General features: G+C 37.7%; 1 protein-coding gene across 2 annotated transcripts in view; it reads right to left on the reverse strand.

The window, feature by feature from the left end:
- Positions 1 to 4169: 4169 nt before the first annotated feature.
- LOC140167994 (uncharacterized) overlaps positions 4170 to 15907 on the reverse strand; it is a 122683-nt gene continuing 110945 nt past the window's right edge. For both annotated transcript variants that reach the window (XM_072191304.1, XM_072191303.1), the window contains 3 exons: positions 14577 to 14696; positions 9518 to 9793; positions 4170 to 8538 (listed from right to left, as the gene is read on the reverse strand). In XM_072191304.1, coding sequence (XP_072047405.1) covers positions 8297 to 8538; positions 9518 to 9793; positions 14577 to 14696 — 638 coding nt within the window. In that variant the 3' untranslated portion in view covers positions 4170 to 8296. The remainder of the gene's footprint in view (positions 8539 to 9517; positions 9794 to 14576; positions 14697 to 15907) is intronic.

Raw genomic sequence — 15907 nt, forward strand, 5'->3', positions numbered from 1 at the left:
AATAACATTTTTTGAAAACATTTAAAAAATATTGTTGTAGTGTGTTTTCATACAAAACGTTTAAAAACGTTATCATGGCCTTTATATAACCCGACATTTTAATGTTAAACGTTTTTACCTAAACCAAAAGCCAAAATATAACTTACTTAAAACGTTTTTAAAACGTTTTTGTGTTTGCTGGGCAGTGGCTTCCTTGACTCATTTTCTATAAGATGAATGTATTATTCTGCAGAAATAAACTTTATTATTTAAGCAAAATGAACCAAAAGTCCAAAACTGGAAAAATATCACCTGAAGCCGCTTTTTTAAATAATCTAAGTAATGGGAAAACATACACACGTCAGACAAATTCGATAACACAAAACACAGTGAACATTTTTTCTAGTTGTTTATTGTCATTATGATAAAGGATTTACATGTACTTTAACATGAACAGAAATAAGTTTATAGATTCCAGTCTTATCAAGTAAATAAGGGCATTTTAGATTAATTAAATCTTATTGAAATGAAAATTGTACCTCTTTCTATAAGATATTAATACAATGTCTTTTATCACGGGGTAATCATGGCAATTAATTGTCACGGGGTAACCATGGCAATTGTGGTATTTAGTTATAATAACTGACCACAGGAAGATTTGCACCAGAAGGAGTGGGCTCACTTACAATAGTGATGGGCCGGGGATGTGCGGCCATGTACAATTATTGCACATTGACCCTCTCACCCATTAACCCCCTTTTTTTGTCACCTAATGACCCCTTTTAAAATAGCCTTGAACGGATTATTGATAAGCTCTCAGCGAATGACATGGTATTGTCACCCTTATATATTCTCTACCATAATTTTATTCACTTTAGAACCTTTTTTTGAAATCTGTTGTATTTCGGGACTGTTATAGGCTCGAAATTGTGCCACTGAATGCCCCCCCTTTTTTTTTAAAGGTCTCTCACCAATGACATTGCGTCAAATCCCAGACACCAAAAGACCCTCAGCGATTTGAGCCTGTCCTGATCTGTCCCCACACCCCATGGGCGTCAATCCGGGGGACAGGGGACGTTTCCACCCCACACTGTTTGGCAAATTGAACCATTGTTTGTTCTTTTCTGCCACTTTATAACAATTTTGGCCGGTTGAAAGCCGGATTGGCGCTAATGCCACACTCTAGTCACTTCGTAAATCGAGTTACTAGAGCGCCCTGCACAGAACAAAGCACACTTATTTACAGGATCGACCCGGAACCAATTTCTTCATGACATTCGGTGCAGCGTCATCATGGTCATTTATATTTGGGCACGAGCAAGGGGGCTCGTCCGGGAAGGCTTGTGCCCCTTATCTGAAGATGTTAATATTCAAAAAAAACTTTAAAAAATACATTACATCTAAGAAATCCCCCACAATAGCAGTGCCGCCTCAATAATAATACTAAATTGAAATATCGTCAACATAATACTCCTGGAGAATAACCCTAACACTAAATCCTGGAACACTATATAACCCTAATTCTAACCCTGATAACCCCAGTGTTCCAGGAGCGCTACATGTTGACGAAATCTCAATTTTGCTCAATAATATCTCATTTACAAAAATCAATAGTCGTGTTCGGCGTCAATGCAACACTTGAATACTGGGGTTGGCCCTCACAACGATTTTTACAAGATGTGTAAAATCGAGTGACAGCTAATATTAATAATAAGAAGTTTATATTATTTTGCACAATCATAATTATCAAGAACTCAACTGGATGGAACCCTTGTGAAGCTACTTAGTATTTTTTTTATAAAATGTTTATGAGCGGAGAAAGCCTATTATGTTATTTTGTACAAATACAAAAATGAATAGAATGTACATTTTGTTATGAAAATTGGTATAGAGTTATATTCAAGTTGGTAAGTTTATATAATTGAAGACCGAATTAAAAAGACTAGTTCGCTTCTGACGCCAGGGCAACGGCGCGTTGTGATTGGTTGCTGACCTGTGCAGTCCGGCATTTCTGGTCTAGTTGACAGGACGTCATACGCAAACTAGTCTTTTTAATTTGGTCTTCAATTATAATCTGTACAAGAAAACGAGGGGTTATATTGCAAGAAGACTCTATCTGAATAGCTGCCCTATAGACATTTGACAATTGCTGCATTCTATTATTGTACACATCTAAACATATGACACATAGCAGCTATTGACCTTTTCGGTAAATCCCATAGCCCTTTGCGAGTACACTTGAGAACTCGTTATTTTACGTCACGCCGACTTGCTATGCGCAGTAACGATGTTCGATAAACGATATGCGCATCGGCGCAGAGCGGCGTGACGCAAGATTACGAGTTCTCAGGTGGAATCGCAAAGGCTTACGGGATTTACCGAAAAGGTCAATTGGAGATAGGACCTTCTTGTAATAACCCCTTGAAATGTTCTCGTGCAAATATTAAATTATGATAAATGCTATTTTCATACCGAATTACCTCGATATGAATAGTTTACATATAATTACAGTTATAGAAACAGTGGAAATATGTTTGGATTTTTATCATCAGTACTTTACAACCAGTAAGTATTTACATTGACTGAAACTGATTAATATGAACATGATGAATCGTTTGATTACTTGGTAGGTATTAAAATGATGTTACAAAAGCATTGAACTCCATTTGAGCATACTATCGGAGGCAATTTATATAAAATCGTTTAGAGGGCTGAAATATAGCCACATATTATGTTCAGGGCCGGATTTACCTTTTTGTGCTGGGCCCTGGGCCAGGCCAAAATTTGGAGGTCCCCAAACTCACTGCAACATGCGAGGAAGGCAAGTACCCGGTTTTGGTTAGGTATAATGCTGATAGTGGTGGCGGGGAGACGACAGGTTTTACTCGGATATTTGCGCGCGAAATACTCAATTTAGACTAATTTAGCCCCAAATGAAGGTGAATTTTGTTATGCAAATTTGGCAATTTTAACCTATTTTGGCTCGAAACATGGTCTTTTCGGCCTAAAAAGGAATATGCGATAAGGCAATTTTTGGGGCCCCCAGAATTTGGGAGCCCTTGGCCCGGGCCCATCTGGCCCAATGGTAAATCCGGCCCTGATTATGTTGGTTAAAGACGAACCATACTCAGTTGATCATTGCTTAAATGCCGAAAAGAAGTAACATCACCGAAATTTTTTCATTTCGTCATTCTGGTGATTTGATCCTTGGACGTCTTCGAGAGCCCTGAACACCAATCTTACCATGAAAGTGCTGTTCAATGACTTTAAATCTTTTCATCAGATTTGCAACTTAGCCTTAATCACAAGAAACGCACCACATTACTACCTGCCCGGGACTTCTTGCCATTTTTCTTTTCTGAAAACCAGACATCCCTGCAATTTTGAAAAAGGTGCCGAAATGGAGAGATATCGGCAGTTGCATTAATTTGGCAAGCCGTCATTTCGGCGTCACTGCATGGTTCGCCTGATTTTGCCGAAAAGCTGCATGGTGGTACATTAAATTTACAAACAAATCACTACATATAAATCCCCCAATGCTGCTGTGAAGTGAAAGTGAACAGGCTATATACTAAAGTAAAACTTATCTTTAAAATGTCAAAGGTCAAATCAATTCTGTACCGGCATTTTGATCAAGGTAAACATTATTCCTTCTAAACTAGCTTCTTAGCCATAACATTTTCAATGTAAATTCACGGACACAAGCAAAATGTTTCAATCATTGTTTACATCTTTGAAAAAAGTCACTATATGCATTTATATACCTCATCTAAAGATTCCCGTCATCTGATTGGTTAAAAGAGCGGGCATAGTTTTGACTATGCCCGCTAAAGTAACTATTCCCCGGGCATAGTTCTGCGTGTGCTTTGTTCCTAGCGTAAAATGCTATTACGCACGCGTTAATGTTTTCGCGCGCTATAATTACGCGGAAATCGCAGATTATAACCTGTGCCGTTCGCATTGAAACTTTTAATTTCTCTTCCCAAAACCAATGCTTTTAACCAAACAGATGACAAGAATCTTAAGATTCGGTATATAAAACAAATATTGACTGCTTAATATTCGGGGCACAGTTTAAAATTATAGGCCCTCGGTGATGTCAAAACCATGACTATGCCCTCAGCTTCGCTTCGGGCATAGTCATGGTTTTGACATCACCGAGGGCCTATAATTTTAAACTGTGTCCCTCATAGCAGTCAATATTTGTATAACATTGCTCTTTTGATATTTTTTACATGCATGAATTGTATGAGAATATATCGCACTCGCCATGAAAATATTGCACTCGCCTTCGGCTCGTTCTATATTTTCAGGGTTCGTCTGAGATTACTTGTATTAAGCCATCCCATTTTAGAGTAGGCCTAAGTACTCAATATTAGCCAACCATACGCCTCTATTAAAATAGTTTCAGTTATGTCTCGTAATTCCAAATATATTCACATAAAATAATTCCGAAATAGAGTTTTGAAAGGGTTTTGAAATGTTGAACATTCAGAATTATTTTGCGGTGGCGAAACTGTTGAAATCTTCGGGTTGTTAATTCTCGTCATTTAAGGCTCCTTTTTTCATTCTGAATATTATCATCAATGTTTCGAAATAATTAATCTTCGGGAAAACAAGCCGATTTCGTTTTCATGACTCTTGGGCCAAGGAGCCGCAATAAATTACACCATGGTTTCGTAAACGTTCAAAGCAGTACTGTATAGTCCCCCGGTATTATAGTCCTAACTCCTAATTGGCTAACAAAATTCATAACATCATACTTTTGTTCCGGTATCTATAAACTGAATAATATCTTACTTTTTTTCTGGTATATATCTATAATAAGTCAGAACATTTGAACATTTGTAAGAATATGAAAGACTTGAACGGATTTGTTTACATAATAATGTCACTGCAAAAGTCACAAAATCACAGAAGTATTCTTCGAGTCCTCCATATATTTTGCCCATATCCCATGATGCATCCTGGTCTTAACCTCTTTAATATGTTACACACATTCGCTTCGTAATCAATGGTATGGCATAATGTCTTGTGTAAGAGATTGATGTCCACATTGTCGGATAATTTGCCAAAATCTGTGCCGAAAAATTACGAACATTGGGTTGCACTTTTCTTTTCATTACATATGAGTACCAAATAGCTCAAGATGTTAATTCAATCTAGGAAAATATTTTTGATAACCCCATGCTTAGGGGCCTAAATTAGCTAAAATAAGCTTTATTTTCGGCCGAAAGGATACAAAGCATTAACATTCGGGCCTACTTTTATTATATTGTATTTTTTATATTGTATTTAGAGATTAAAATCAAGATGCATATGGACAATGGGCAAATGGAGAGATTGTTGTCAAGAATCACTAAATCAAGAGTTTATTCGTGACAATTATCATATCTAGTGCCTTTGACATTCATGTAGCTTGGGTGCAAACATATCTACTCCTTATTAATGCTAAAATAACAAAGGTGCTTTTTAAAATGGATAATACAGTATTACAGCCAAAAACCAACTATGTTACATCTTGAAATATATTTATAGTAAATAACAATAATGTATTCTCGAATACAAGGCGTGTATATTAGAGGCCCTGTATGTTCCTTTATATCGCATGACCTTCAAGACACATCCAAATACACACCCACCACGTACACCCAGCGCGCACACCTCACATATATACGAGCACCCCCTAACACACCCCACGCTGGGCCCCCGCTCACACACACACACCCACCACTCCATCACATACACACCTTTCCACGCACCCCACCCCCTTACATCAAACACGCACATGAACAACAGACATGCACATTATAGCCAATTCGTTATGAGTTTGGCAAAATACCGAATAGCGATTCGTATTTTTTTTTAATTCATGTTACCCATGAGTACTCTTGAATTCACATGAATTAGAGGTCATGGGATCAGACGGCAGAATCCATAGGGCAGCATATCATTGTTATTTATTTATTTAGCGTGATAAAGTGGGATAGAGCGGGCGGCATAAAGGGACAGTGAATGGTGCAGTGCCGCGTAGTCTGGTTTCTATCCTCCAATTTAACATGACTTTAACAAAGAGACGAATCACTATTCGTAATTCTGCAAAACTCATAACGATATAATTTACTTCAAAACTCGTAGGAAATATAAATCTATTCTTGACATGATTTTCCAAAACACTATGATGTACATTATATAATCATGATTAAAAGAATGATCCTCGGTTGTTATTTGACATTATAGTAAATCGAGTGGAAGAAATGTTTACACCGGATATCTTGCAAGATATTAAACACCAACATCAACTTGACTTTTGTTATTATGTGGTACACTCTAAGAAATAAAGATTCTAAATAGAACCTTTTTTGTCCTCTCAGGAGAACCCTCCCTCTTGAACCTCTCAAAAAGTTTCTTTAATTTTGGAGAACCCTTAAAGGTTCTCGAAAGAACCGAAAACGGTTCTATATCACATTTTTAGGGCAATTTTCGACGGTTTTGGGACCATTTTTGGCTCTTTATATAGAGAACCTCTAAGGGTTCTCCTGAGAGGCAACTTTCGAACCTTTTTAGAACCTTTATTTCGTAGAGTGTAAAAGTCCTCATTTTAGCAAAATACACTGTGACTGAGTTTGTATATACTAGTCTTTTTCAAGGTGTGGCCGTTGGTTTCATAAGTATGACTCATTAGAATGAACCAAACTCTTTGTGAAAAAAGTTTCAAATCTCACAGAGAATGATTAAACTCGACATCAAGTTGAGCTTCCTGATTGTTTTTATCAGAAGCTAGAACTTAATGCTTAAGATTGTAGATTAAATCTATCACAAAATTGGTGTCTATTATACAAAAATTGGTTTTTACTTTTACTTTATGTATACCCAGAAAGCAAACATTTTGACAGAAAGTGTGTTTGGGCCAACTAAACAGCATTATCATGAATATTCACAACCTGGTGTTACGCTGATTTTAAAAGATGTGTTCGGATGGACGTGATAATTTAGAGTGTTCCGCACTCAAGGTTTCAAAAGCTAGCACCCTACGCCACAAGTAACGTTGTGTCCACATGACGGTTTCCATCACTGAACCCTCGACCACCGTCATCAACTCATCGCGATATTGACGTGTCCGGGGAAAAAGAAAGTTGTACCCGCGCGGCACGAAACCCAGAATTCTACTTTGGTGAACTCGGAGTTTCAGCTGACCAGTACGCAGTAGCGCAGCCAGTTTTTCAAAACCAAGGGGAGGAGGCACAAAATAATATTGCAAATGTACTGACGGCCAAAGATTTCGACACTTTTTGAAATGTTGGTTTCCAATATTTTCAAGCCGTCCCGCTGACCCACTCCCAAAATTACTTTCCAAGGAAAATTGCGCGAGGAGTGAAAAATGTGATTGAAGTACCTTCGTTCATTGCCGTGTAGCGAAATGTACCGACGGGCCGCGATGCCCGCGGGTACGGGGGAAGCAGATAATCCCGGACACCCTTTGGCTACGCCACTACCGGCAAGCTTTGGGGGTGTCGTCAGCTGATACCTCGATAAGTGGGGTACAGAAAGTCTGAAACAATCAAATAGTTGGAAACCTGATCTTCAAACTCTAAGAAATAAAGGTTCTAAAAGGTTCTAAAGTTGTCCTCTCAAAACCATCAAAAATTGCCCCAAAATGTGATACAGAACCGTTTTGGTTCTTTAAAGAACCTTTAAGGGTTCTCCAAAATTTAAAAAAAAAACCTTTTTCAGAGGTTCAAGAGGAGGGTTCTCCTGAGAGGACATAGAACCTTTATTTCTTAGAGTGAATAGTGCTTTAGTGAATCTGAGCATGATGCCATACAGTTGGTGAGACAAAGTCAAATTCACAATTGACATTAATAATTGTCAAAGATAATTATGTACATCTCCTCTGTTAATGAACTATAAGCAAACACGGAACACTACTATTTCCTGAAAAGTATGTTGTTTTTGGAGATGATCTGATGTAGACGTCAGAAGAGTAGTGACGCGAGTGTGCTCTTCTTCAAGTGCTTGAAACTCGATTGGGCTGACTTGAAGTTATAATATTTTTTATATTTTCAATTGATGGTTCGTCCCATCCAATGAAAAGATTCTCTGAAGCTGATCCTGGTTGCAACGGTTGTTAATGTGGGTCTATTTGGTTCTGCGTCACGTAGCTTTGTCCTCGCGCCGGATGACATTCTTCGCCAAAATTGTGTTCACCTCAGCTCGTCCAAGTCAAAAAGAATCTTGTTAACACAAATATGTAAATAATTACTGTTGAAATGAAAACATGAAGACCACAAACTAAACACAAATTAGATGATAAATTTCACGATGATGCTAATAACCATCTTACGAAAGCACATGTCATTAAGACAATTGGCAATAAGTGGTGTGAGGTCTGTAGTTGGCTACCATTGTTTTTACAGTCATCAGTACAACATTTGACACAAAAACCTGGCTCAGATGGAATGTTGCATTGTTCTCGTTTTAAATAATTCTGATGATAGTTTTGTATACTACTACCTGGAGATGTACATATTTCATTGACAAGTACTGTGCTGGATTTGTCTGAAAAGATACAAGAAAAGAAAGAAAAATGCTTTAATTTTTGATAGAATGGCTTTCAATTCACATCATTAACCCTAATCATACTACATCTAACAAAACCTAACAATTAAGGTAAAACCATTGCGCATGCATGCATCCCACGCAATCACCTTAAGTCATATACCGTACAATTCCGTCGACAAGCATATATGCCTCTAAACGAGGGTGGTTTTTTTGACGAAAGAAACGAGAGGCAAATACCCTCCCGAAAGCAATACAATAGATGTCTTACAACAATACGTGTTTGAACAGCCGCCTGGATCAGTGATGTAGTTGTTTAAACTCCAAGTAATGTTTTTGTGAGAGAGTCTTGCCTCTCATCTTGTTCGTCCAAAAACCTCGTTTAGAGGCATATGCTTGTGGACGGAATTCTACGGTATATACACACGGTTTAGTTGACCGTGCCATCGCCAGCGAAACACCCGAATAAAACGAGAAAAATATTCAGCATTTGAACCAACCCACTGTTGTTCGATTTAATCCTTGAGGTGAAGTGTGCCAAAGATTATCGGTGTCTAACCGGCACTCTATAATTCACTCTACAAAATATAACTTTTAAATGGCTTAAATAAAAAAAGCTCTAAAAACTTTTCGAGAGTAATCATGGTAGAAATAAAATTTTTGAACTTTACATAATACCATTTAAATAATTCCCGAAATCCTTTTGCAAAACTCCAAACTATAATTGAAGGCCGACTTAAAAAGACCAAAAATGCCGTTCTGCGCAGGTCAGGAACCAATCACGGCACGCCTTTGCCCTGACGTCAGACGCAAACTAGTCTTTTTTAATTCGGTCTTCAATTATCACATTGTCAATGCGCGCACTCGAATATTCGGGCATGCGCATTGACGATGTACGAATTGACGATGACGTAGTTTCGACCTCTTTGCAAAGGATTTCGGGAACTACCAAAATGATAAATTAAACACGTATTCTTACCATCCCAAAGTAGTCTCTGGCCTACAGAGCGACAATCACTAGGTGGTACGCATGTAGCTGTAAGTCTTTCCACCAGTGGTTGAGGTACTGGTGGATACGGCGGGGGCCTTGGTGCCTCGCCATTACCACCAGAGTTGCAACCATCCTTTTGGCAGCATAATTGGCATTCCCAGCCATTTTCTGTTTGGTAACATATAGGTTGATTGGAATCTATATTATGACATACATCACTGGATCCACAGGATTTGGTGACTTTCATTTCGTTAAAAATTTTACCTGTAAAATGTGATGGGAAAATTGATTTTAGAGAAATGGTTAGCAACTTAGCATAGTCTGAGAAATGGGCTGTTGATAATTGAAGACATGAGCGCAAGAAGACCGTAAGTCCACTTGGCCCCTCAACATGTATACACTAAAGTTGCGTATAGTTTCGTATGGTTTGGTAATGTTTTATACATGTTCAGGGGCCAAAACAGATCTTTCACAACCTTTCATAAGGTTTTAGCCCCTGAACATATATTACACAATACACATTATCAAACCTTAAGAAACTACACGTAACTTTAGTGTATACATGTTGAGGGGCCAAGTGGACTTAGGGTCTTCTTGCGCTCAGGTCTTCAATTGTACTGTTTAACTACTATGGTGACCATATGTGACCAGCTCTGACAAAACCAGGAACAAGTCGCATTTTTGACATTTCATGATTTTAATAAAAATGTAAGCACTAGACAATAACCTTTAAAATGATACCAAAATTATATAAATAGCACCAATACCTTTAAAGATATGGATAACTTTGTAAATGATACCTTGATATTTTTACCAAATTGCTATTCTGAGTAATGGGCCAATTAGTTTCATGCCTTACGCAGGATTGAATAGGGATTATCATAGTTCAACTGTTATTTATTCCTTAAATAAACCTCTTTTAAAAAGTACTTTCAAGTATTTGAAAGTCCACTTAGTCACACAGTCAAAAACCATGAAATTAAGAATTCCAAAATTTGATTTTTTTTGGGAATGTCATCTTTAAAGGCCAATAACTCAAAAACATGTCCAGCAACTTGTTCCGGTTTTTGTTGGAGCTAGTCACATATTCTATAAACTAAAAGTGCTATAGTTTTTATTTATTAATGCCATGCAAACAGTTAATTATTCAGTTGCACTTTTCATTACATTGCTTTCCCTCTCAAAAACTTGAAAAATGTGCATATAAATCAAAATATTACCATACCAGGCGGCGAGTGGCATGATGGTCGGAGAGAGCCGGCAAAACCACTCAGCCGTATGGCATTTCCCATACACTCGGTTAGTTTTGTGGGGTTCATTATCGAACCCCAACGGTTTTAGCTTGTATTATTTATTGACATAGACAAACTTGTTTATGATATTTTAACCGTTTTAAAATGTCAAAATAATCCCATTCAATTACACAGTTGACAACGGAAATGTACTGAATTTAGAGAATGCACGGCGCTCACCACCTGAAAATTACCACATCACCTGAGCAAAGAGCAGGGTGTATAATAATTATGAAGTGTTGCCTATCAAATGTACTTTATGTATCGCCCACATGGGCTAAAGCCAAACACACACATCCCCATGATCATCATCTGGTACAAACAACCTGCCATTCAGACAGACGCAAATTTAAAAGGACTAAACATTTTTTTATCTTGTAGCAAAATTGAAAGTTAATTAAAATTCGGCACTTAGTAAAAGAGACAACAATAATGGGCAATTGGGATACCCTGCTAGGTACCCCTCGTAACCTTTACAGAGGAAACGGGTGCCTTTATTTGTTGGTTTTACTCCGGGGTCTGGTTACAGCTGCCGCTATTTGTTCAATCAAATGAGTGGGTTAAATTTGTAAAAAGACGGGTTTTATTAATCTAAGAACCCTTATCTAATTGAAGTACATATTACGGAAATCTTGATCAAGAATATGATATGTTGTAGATGATTCTTTCCCCTTTACAATTTGGATATTGTAATTCTAGATCATCAAAATTGACTGACCTTTTGGTCAATTCTAGAATAACTTCTGCTGTGTAAAGTATGTCTTTCGTAAACAATACGCAATAAGCTGTATATGTATCACGAATGTATTCGCTTCTTGCACGGTCATCAAGTTTGAGGGTATAAAGGCTCGACCTGGCACTCAGGATACACGAATGGGAATACCATCATAATTCATATCACTGTTTAATTATTTAAACAGATACTAGAGGTAGTTCAACAGCTAGAGTGATCAGAAATAATTCAACAGCTAGATTGATCAGAGGTAGTTCAACAATGACATTAGTCAGAGGTAGCTCAGCAGCATTTGGATCACAGCGTCTCCAACAATTTTAAGGATCAGAGGTATAGATCAACTGTTATACATGTAAGAGGAAGTTTAAATGTTGCAGTTTATCAACAGTTCGAGTGATCAGAGGCAGTCGAACAACACTAATGATTAGAGGTAATTCAACAGTAGTGGTGTAATATATTAACATATAGTTAAATAGTTACAGTAATCAGGGTAGTTCATCAGTTATAGCGACCCGACATAGTTTAATAAATGTAACAATCAAAAGTAGTTGACCAATTACACTGATCAGAGGTAGTTCAACAGTAACGGTGTAATATGTTAACATTGTTAAACAGTTACAGTGATTAGAGGTAGTTCATCAATTACAGCGATCAGAGGTCGTTCAACAGTAACACTGATCAGAGGTAGTTCAACAGTAACACTGATCAGAGGTAGTTCAACAGTTACACTGATCAGAGGTAGTTCATCAGTTACACTGATCAGAGGTAGTTCAACAGTAACACTGATCAGAGGTAGTTCAACAGTAACGGTGTAATATGTTAACATTGTTAAACAGTTACAGTGATTAGAGGTAGTTCATCAATTACAGCGATCAGAGGTCGTTCAACAGTAACACTGATCAGAGGTAGTTCAACAGTAACACTGATCAGAGGTAGTTCAACAGTTACACTGATCAGAGGTAGTTCATCAGTTACACTGATCAGAGGTAGTTCAACAGTAACACTGATCAGAGGTAGTTCAACAGTTACACTGATCAGAGGTAGTTCATCAGTTACACTGATCAGAGGTAGTTCAACAGTTACGCTGATTAGAGGTAGTTCAACAGTAACACTGATCAGAGGTAGTTCAACAGTTACACTGATCAGAGGTAGTTCATCAGTTACACTGATCAGAGGTAGTTCAACAGTTACGCTGATTAGAGGTAGTTCAACAGTAACACTGATCAGAGGTAGTTCAACAGTTACACTGATCAGAGGTAGTTCATCAGTTACACTGATCAGAGGTAGTTCAACAGTTACACTGATCAGAGGTAGTTCAACAGTAACACTGATCAGAGGTAGTTCATCAGTTACACCGATCAGAGGTAGTTCAACAGTTAGTGATTAGAGGTAGTTCAACAGTAACACTGATCAGAGGTAGTTCAACATTTACACTGATCAGAGGTGGTTCATCAGTTACACTGATCAGAGGTAGTTCAACAGTTACACTAATCAGATGCAGTTCATAAGTTACACTGATCAGAGGTAGTTCATCAGTTACACTGATCAGAGGTAGTTCAACAGTTACAACATTCAGATGTAGTTTGTTCAATAGAACGGTCACAAGTAGTTCATCAGCTGCAGTGATCAGAGGGAATGCAACAGTTACTGTGATCAGAGGTAGCGCAACAGTTACACTGATCAGGGGTTTTACGCCCAACAATTAGTTCAACAGATAGTTCAACAGTTTACAGCAATCAGACGTAGTTTGTTCAATAGAACGACCAGGTAGTTCAACAGTTAGTGATCCGAGGTGGTTTATCAGTTACACTGATCAGAGGTAGTTCAACAGTTACTGATCAGAGGTAGTTCATCAGTTACAATGATCAGAGGTATTTCAACAGTTACAGCGATCAGAGGTACTTCAGGTGATCAGAGATGGTTCAACAGTTAGTGATTAGAGGTAGTTCATCAGTTACACTGATCAGAGGTAGTTCAACAGTTACAGTGATCAGAGGTAGTTCAACAATGGCAGTGGTCAGAGATAGTTCAACAGTTACTGTAATCAGAGGTATTTCAACAGTTACAGCGATCAGAGGTACTTCAGGTGATCAGAGATAGTTCAACAGTTAGTGATTAGAGGTAGTTCATCAGTTACACTGATCAGAGGTAGTTCAACAGTTAGGGATCAGAGGGAGTTTATCAGTTACACTGATCAGAGGTAGTTCAACAGTTACTGATCAGAGGTAGTTCATCAGTTTCAATAATCAGACGTAGTCTGTTCAATAGAACGATCAGAAGTAGTTCATCAGCTGCAGTGATCAGAAGTTGTTCAACAATCACTGGGATCAGAGGTAGTTACATTGATCAGGGGGTTTTACTAGTGACGTCCAACAGTTACAGTGATCAGAGGTAGTTATATTGATCAGAAGTTTTACGTCCAACAGTTACAGTGATCAGAGGTAGTTTAACACTTTACAGTGATCTGACGTAGTCTGTTCAATAGAACGATCAGAAGTAATTCATCAGCTGCAGTGATCAGAGGTAGTTCAACAATGGCAGTGGTCAGAGATAGTTCAACAGTTAGTTACTGCAGAGGTACTTCAACAGTGACAGTGATAAGAGTTAGTTCATCAGTTACAGTGCAATCAAAGGTATTTCAATAGAGTGACCAAAGGTAGTTCAACAGTTAGTGATCAGGGTAGTTCATCAGTAACAGCGATCAGACGGAGTTTATTCAATAGAACGATCAGAGGTAGTTTATCAGATACACTGACCAGAGGTAGATCAGCAGCAACGGTGATTAAGAGGTAGTTCAACAATAACAGTGATCAGAGGTAGTTCAGCATGCAGTAACAGTGGTCAGAAGTTCAGAAGTAGTACAATAAAGTGATAGTTTAAATTAACAGAGATTAGGGGTAATTCAAAAGTGATTAGAAGTAGTTTAACAGTTACACAGATCAGAGGATATTTTGGTATGGAGGGAAGTAATGTTATTTTGGGTCAAACAACAAATCACCATTAACGCTAATACTTTTCTTACCTGTCCACGTTGTTGATATAACACAAGCATCTTCTGAACGGCTACATTTTTCTAAAGGGGCATCTGTACAATTAGATGATGAGCCAAAACTATCACATATGTGGCAACGCAACGAGTATCCTGCAGAAGAGAGAAAGAATAATAACAATACAGACTTAGCATGTGTTTCAACTGAACTTATTCGATTAATTGTGATCAATTAAAACACTGATTTGACAAATGCAGACATATTAATTGAAGACCGCAGTGGAATCGGTACCTCAGTCATGTCAACGCATAAAGTTAATTCTAAGGCATATTTTAAACAATACCGTATTAGCCGAGTGTCATAATGATTTTGTTTGAAAGATGTCAGAAAGATGAAAGATTAAAGAAGATCTTGTGTTATTGCTATCGACAAATGTGTTTGAAAAAGGAATGTTTGTGAGTTACAAAACAAATTGATAATATTGGACCACTTAATTCATCATGTTCATGGACTATTTCTAAACACTTGGACAATTTTCCCATTGCAGGCTGCAATATTATTGTTTAAAACAACTCTTCTAATACTAAGCGCAATCCTCTTTATAGCCCTACCACAATTCTTATCATGTTGCTGATTGGCTCAATAAATTATAATATTCTTATTATAACCAATCAGCAGGTAGTTCTCATGGGGTAGACAATTTTGTACATACTGGATCGAATGCGATGTCTTATGAAGTAGAATATGAACATTTACGACAATGTATGCAAAAGAATGTTCATAAAACAATGTTTGTATCGTGGAATTATAGAGGGTTGGTTTTATTAAGATACCATGCATGTTTCTCCGGATTGTGTTGGCTTTGCTTGCATACAAAGATCTAAGTTAGACTCTAAAAGGTATAGAGACTTAATTCAGGACGACGAAGACATCATAACAAGAAAGCAGTAGCCCATTTCATGGCTGAAATCATCTCATTACTCACGGAAATGACCGCTTAAATTACCCATAAGGGATGTTCCCTAAAAACAACATAGCACTTACTGATATGATATGATGCTATGTGCGTGTCTGGTTAAGAGACGAGGTAAAGGATAATTTAGATTTTATTTCAGTGCAAACTGAGTGCAATGCGACATTAGCTGTAAAGTAGAAATATAGTGTAATTGAAGCGTAGTATAGGAGAAAATTGGGAAACAGGAATAAAGAACTCTAATAGCACCCATAGGATTGCCAGTCAAAATGTCTTACACGGCAGGATTCCTCTTTGGTACAACGTTACCGCATACATACGCGGTACCCTTTGGAAAATCAGTATGGACCAAAAATAATAAATAGCTGAATTGGCAACCATTCTACAAGT

This window comes from Amphiura filiformis, chromosome 13 (genome assembly GCF_039555335.1).
Source record: "Amphiura filiformis chromosome 13, Afil_fr2py, whole genome shotgun sequence".
Classification (NCBI taxonomy): domain Eukaryota; kingdom Metazoa; phylum Echinodermata; class Ophiuroidea; order Amphilepidida; family Amphiuridae; genus Amphiura; species Amphiura filiformis.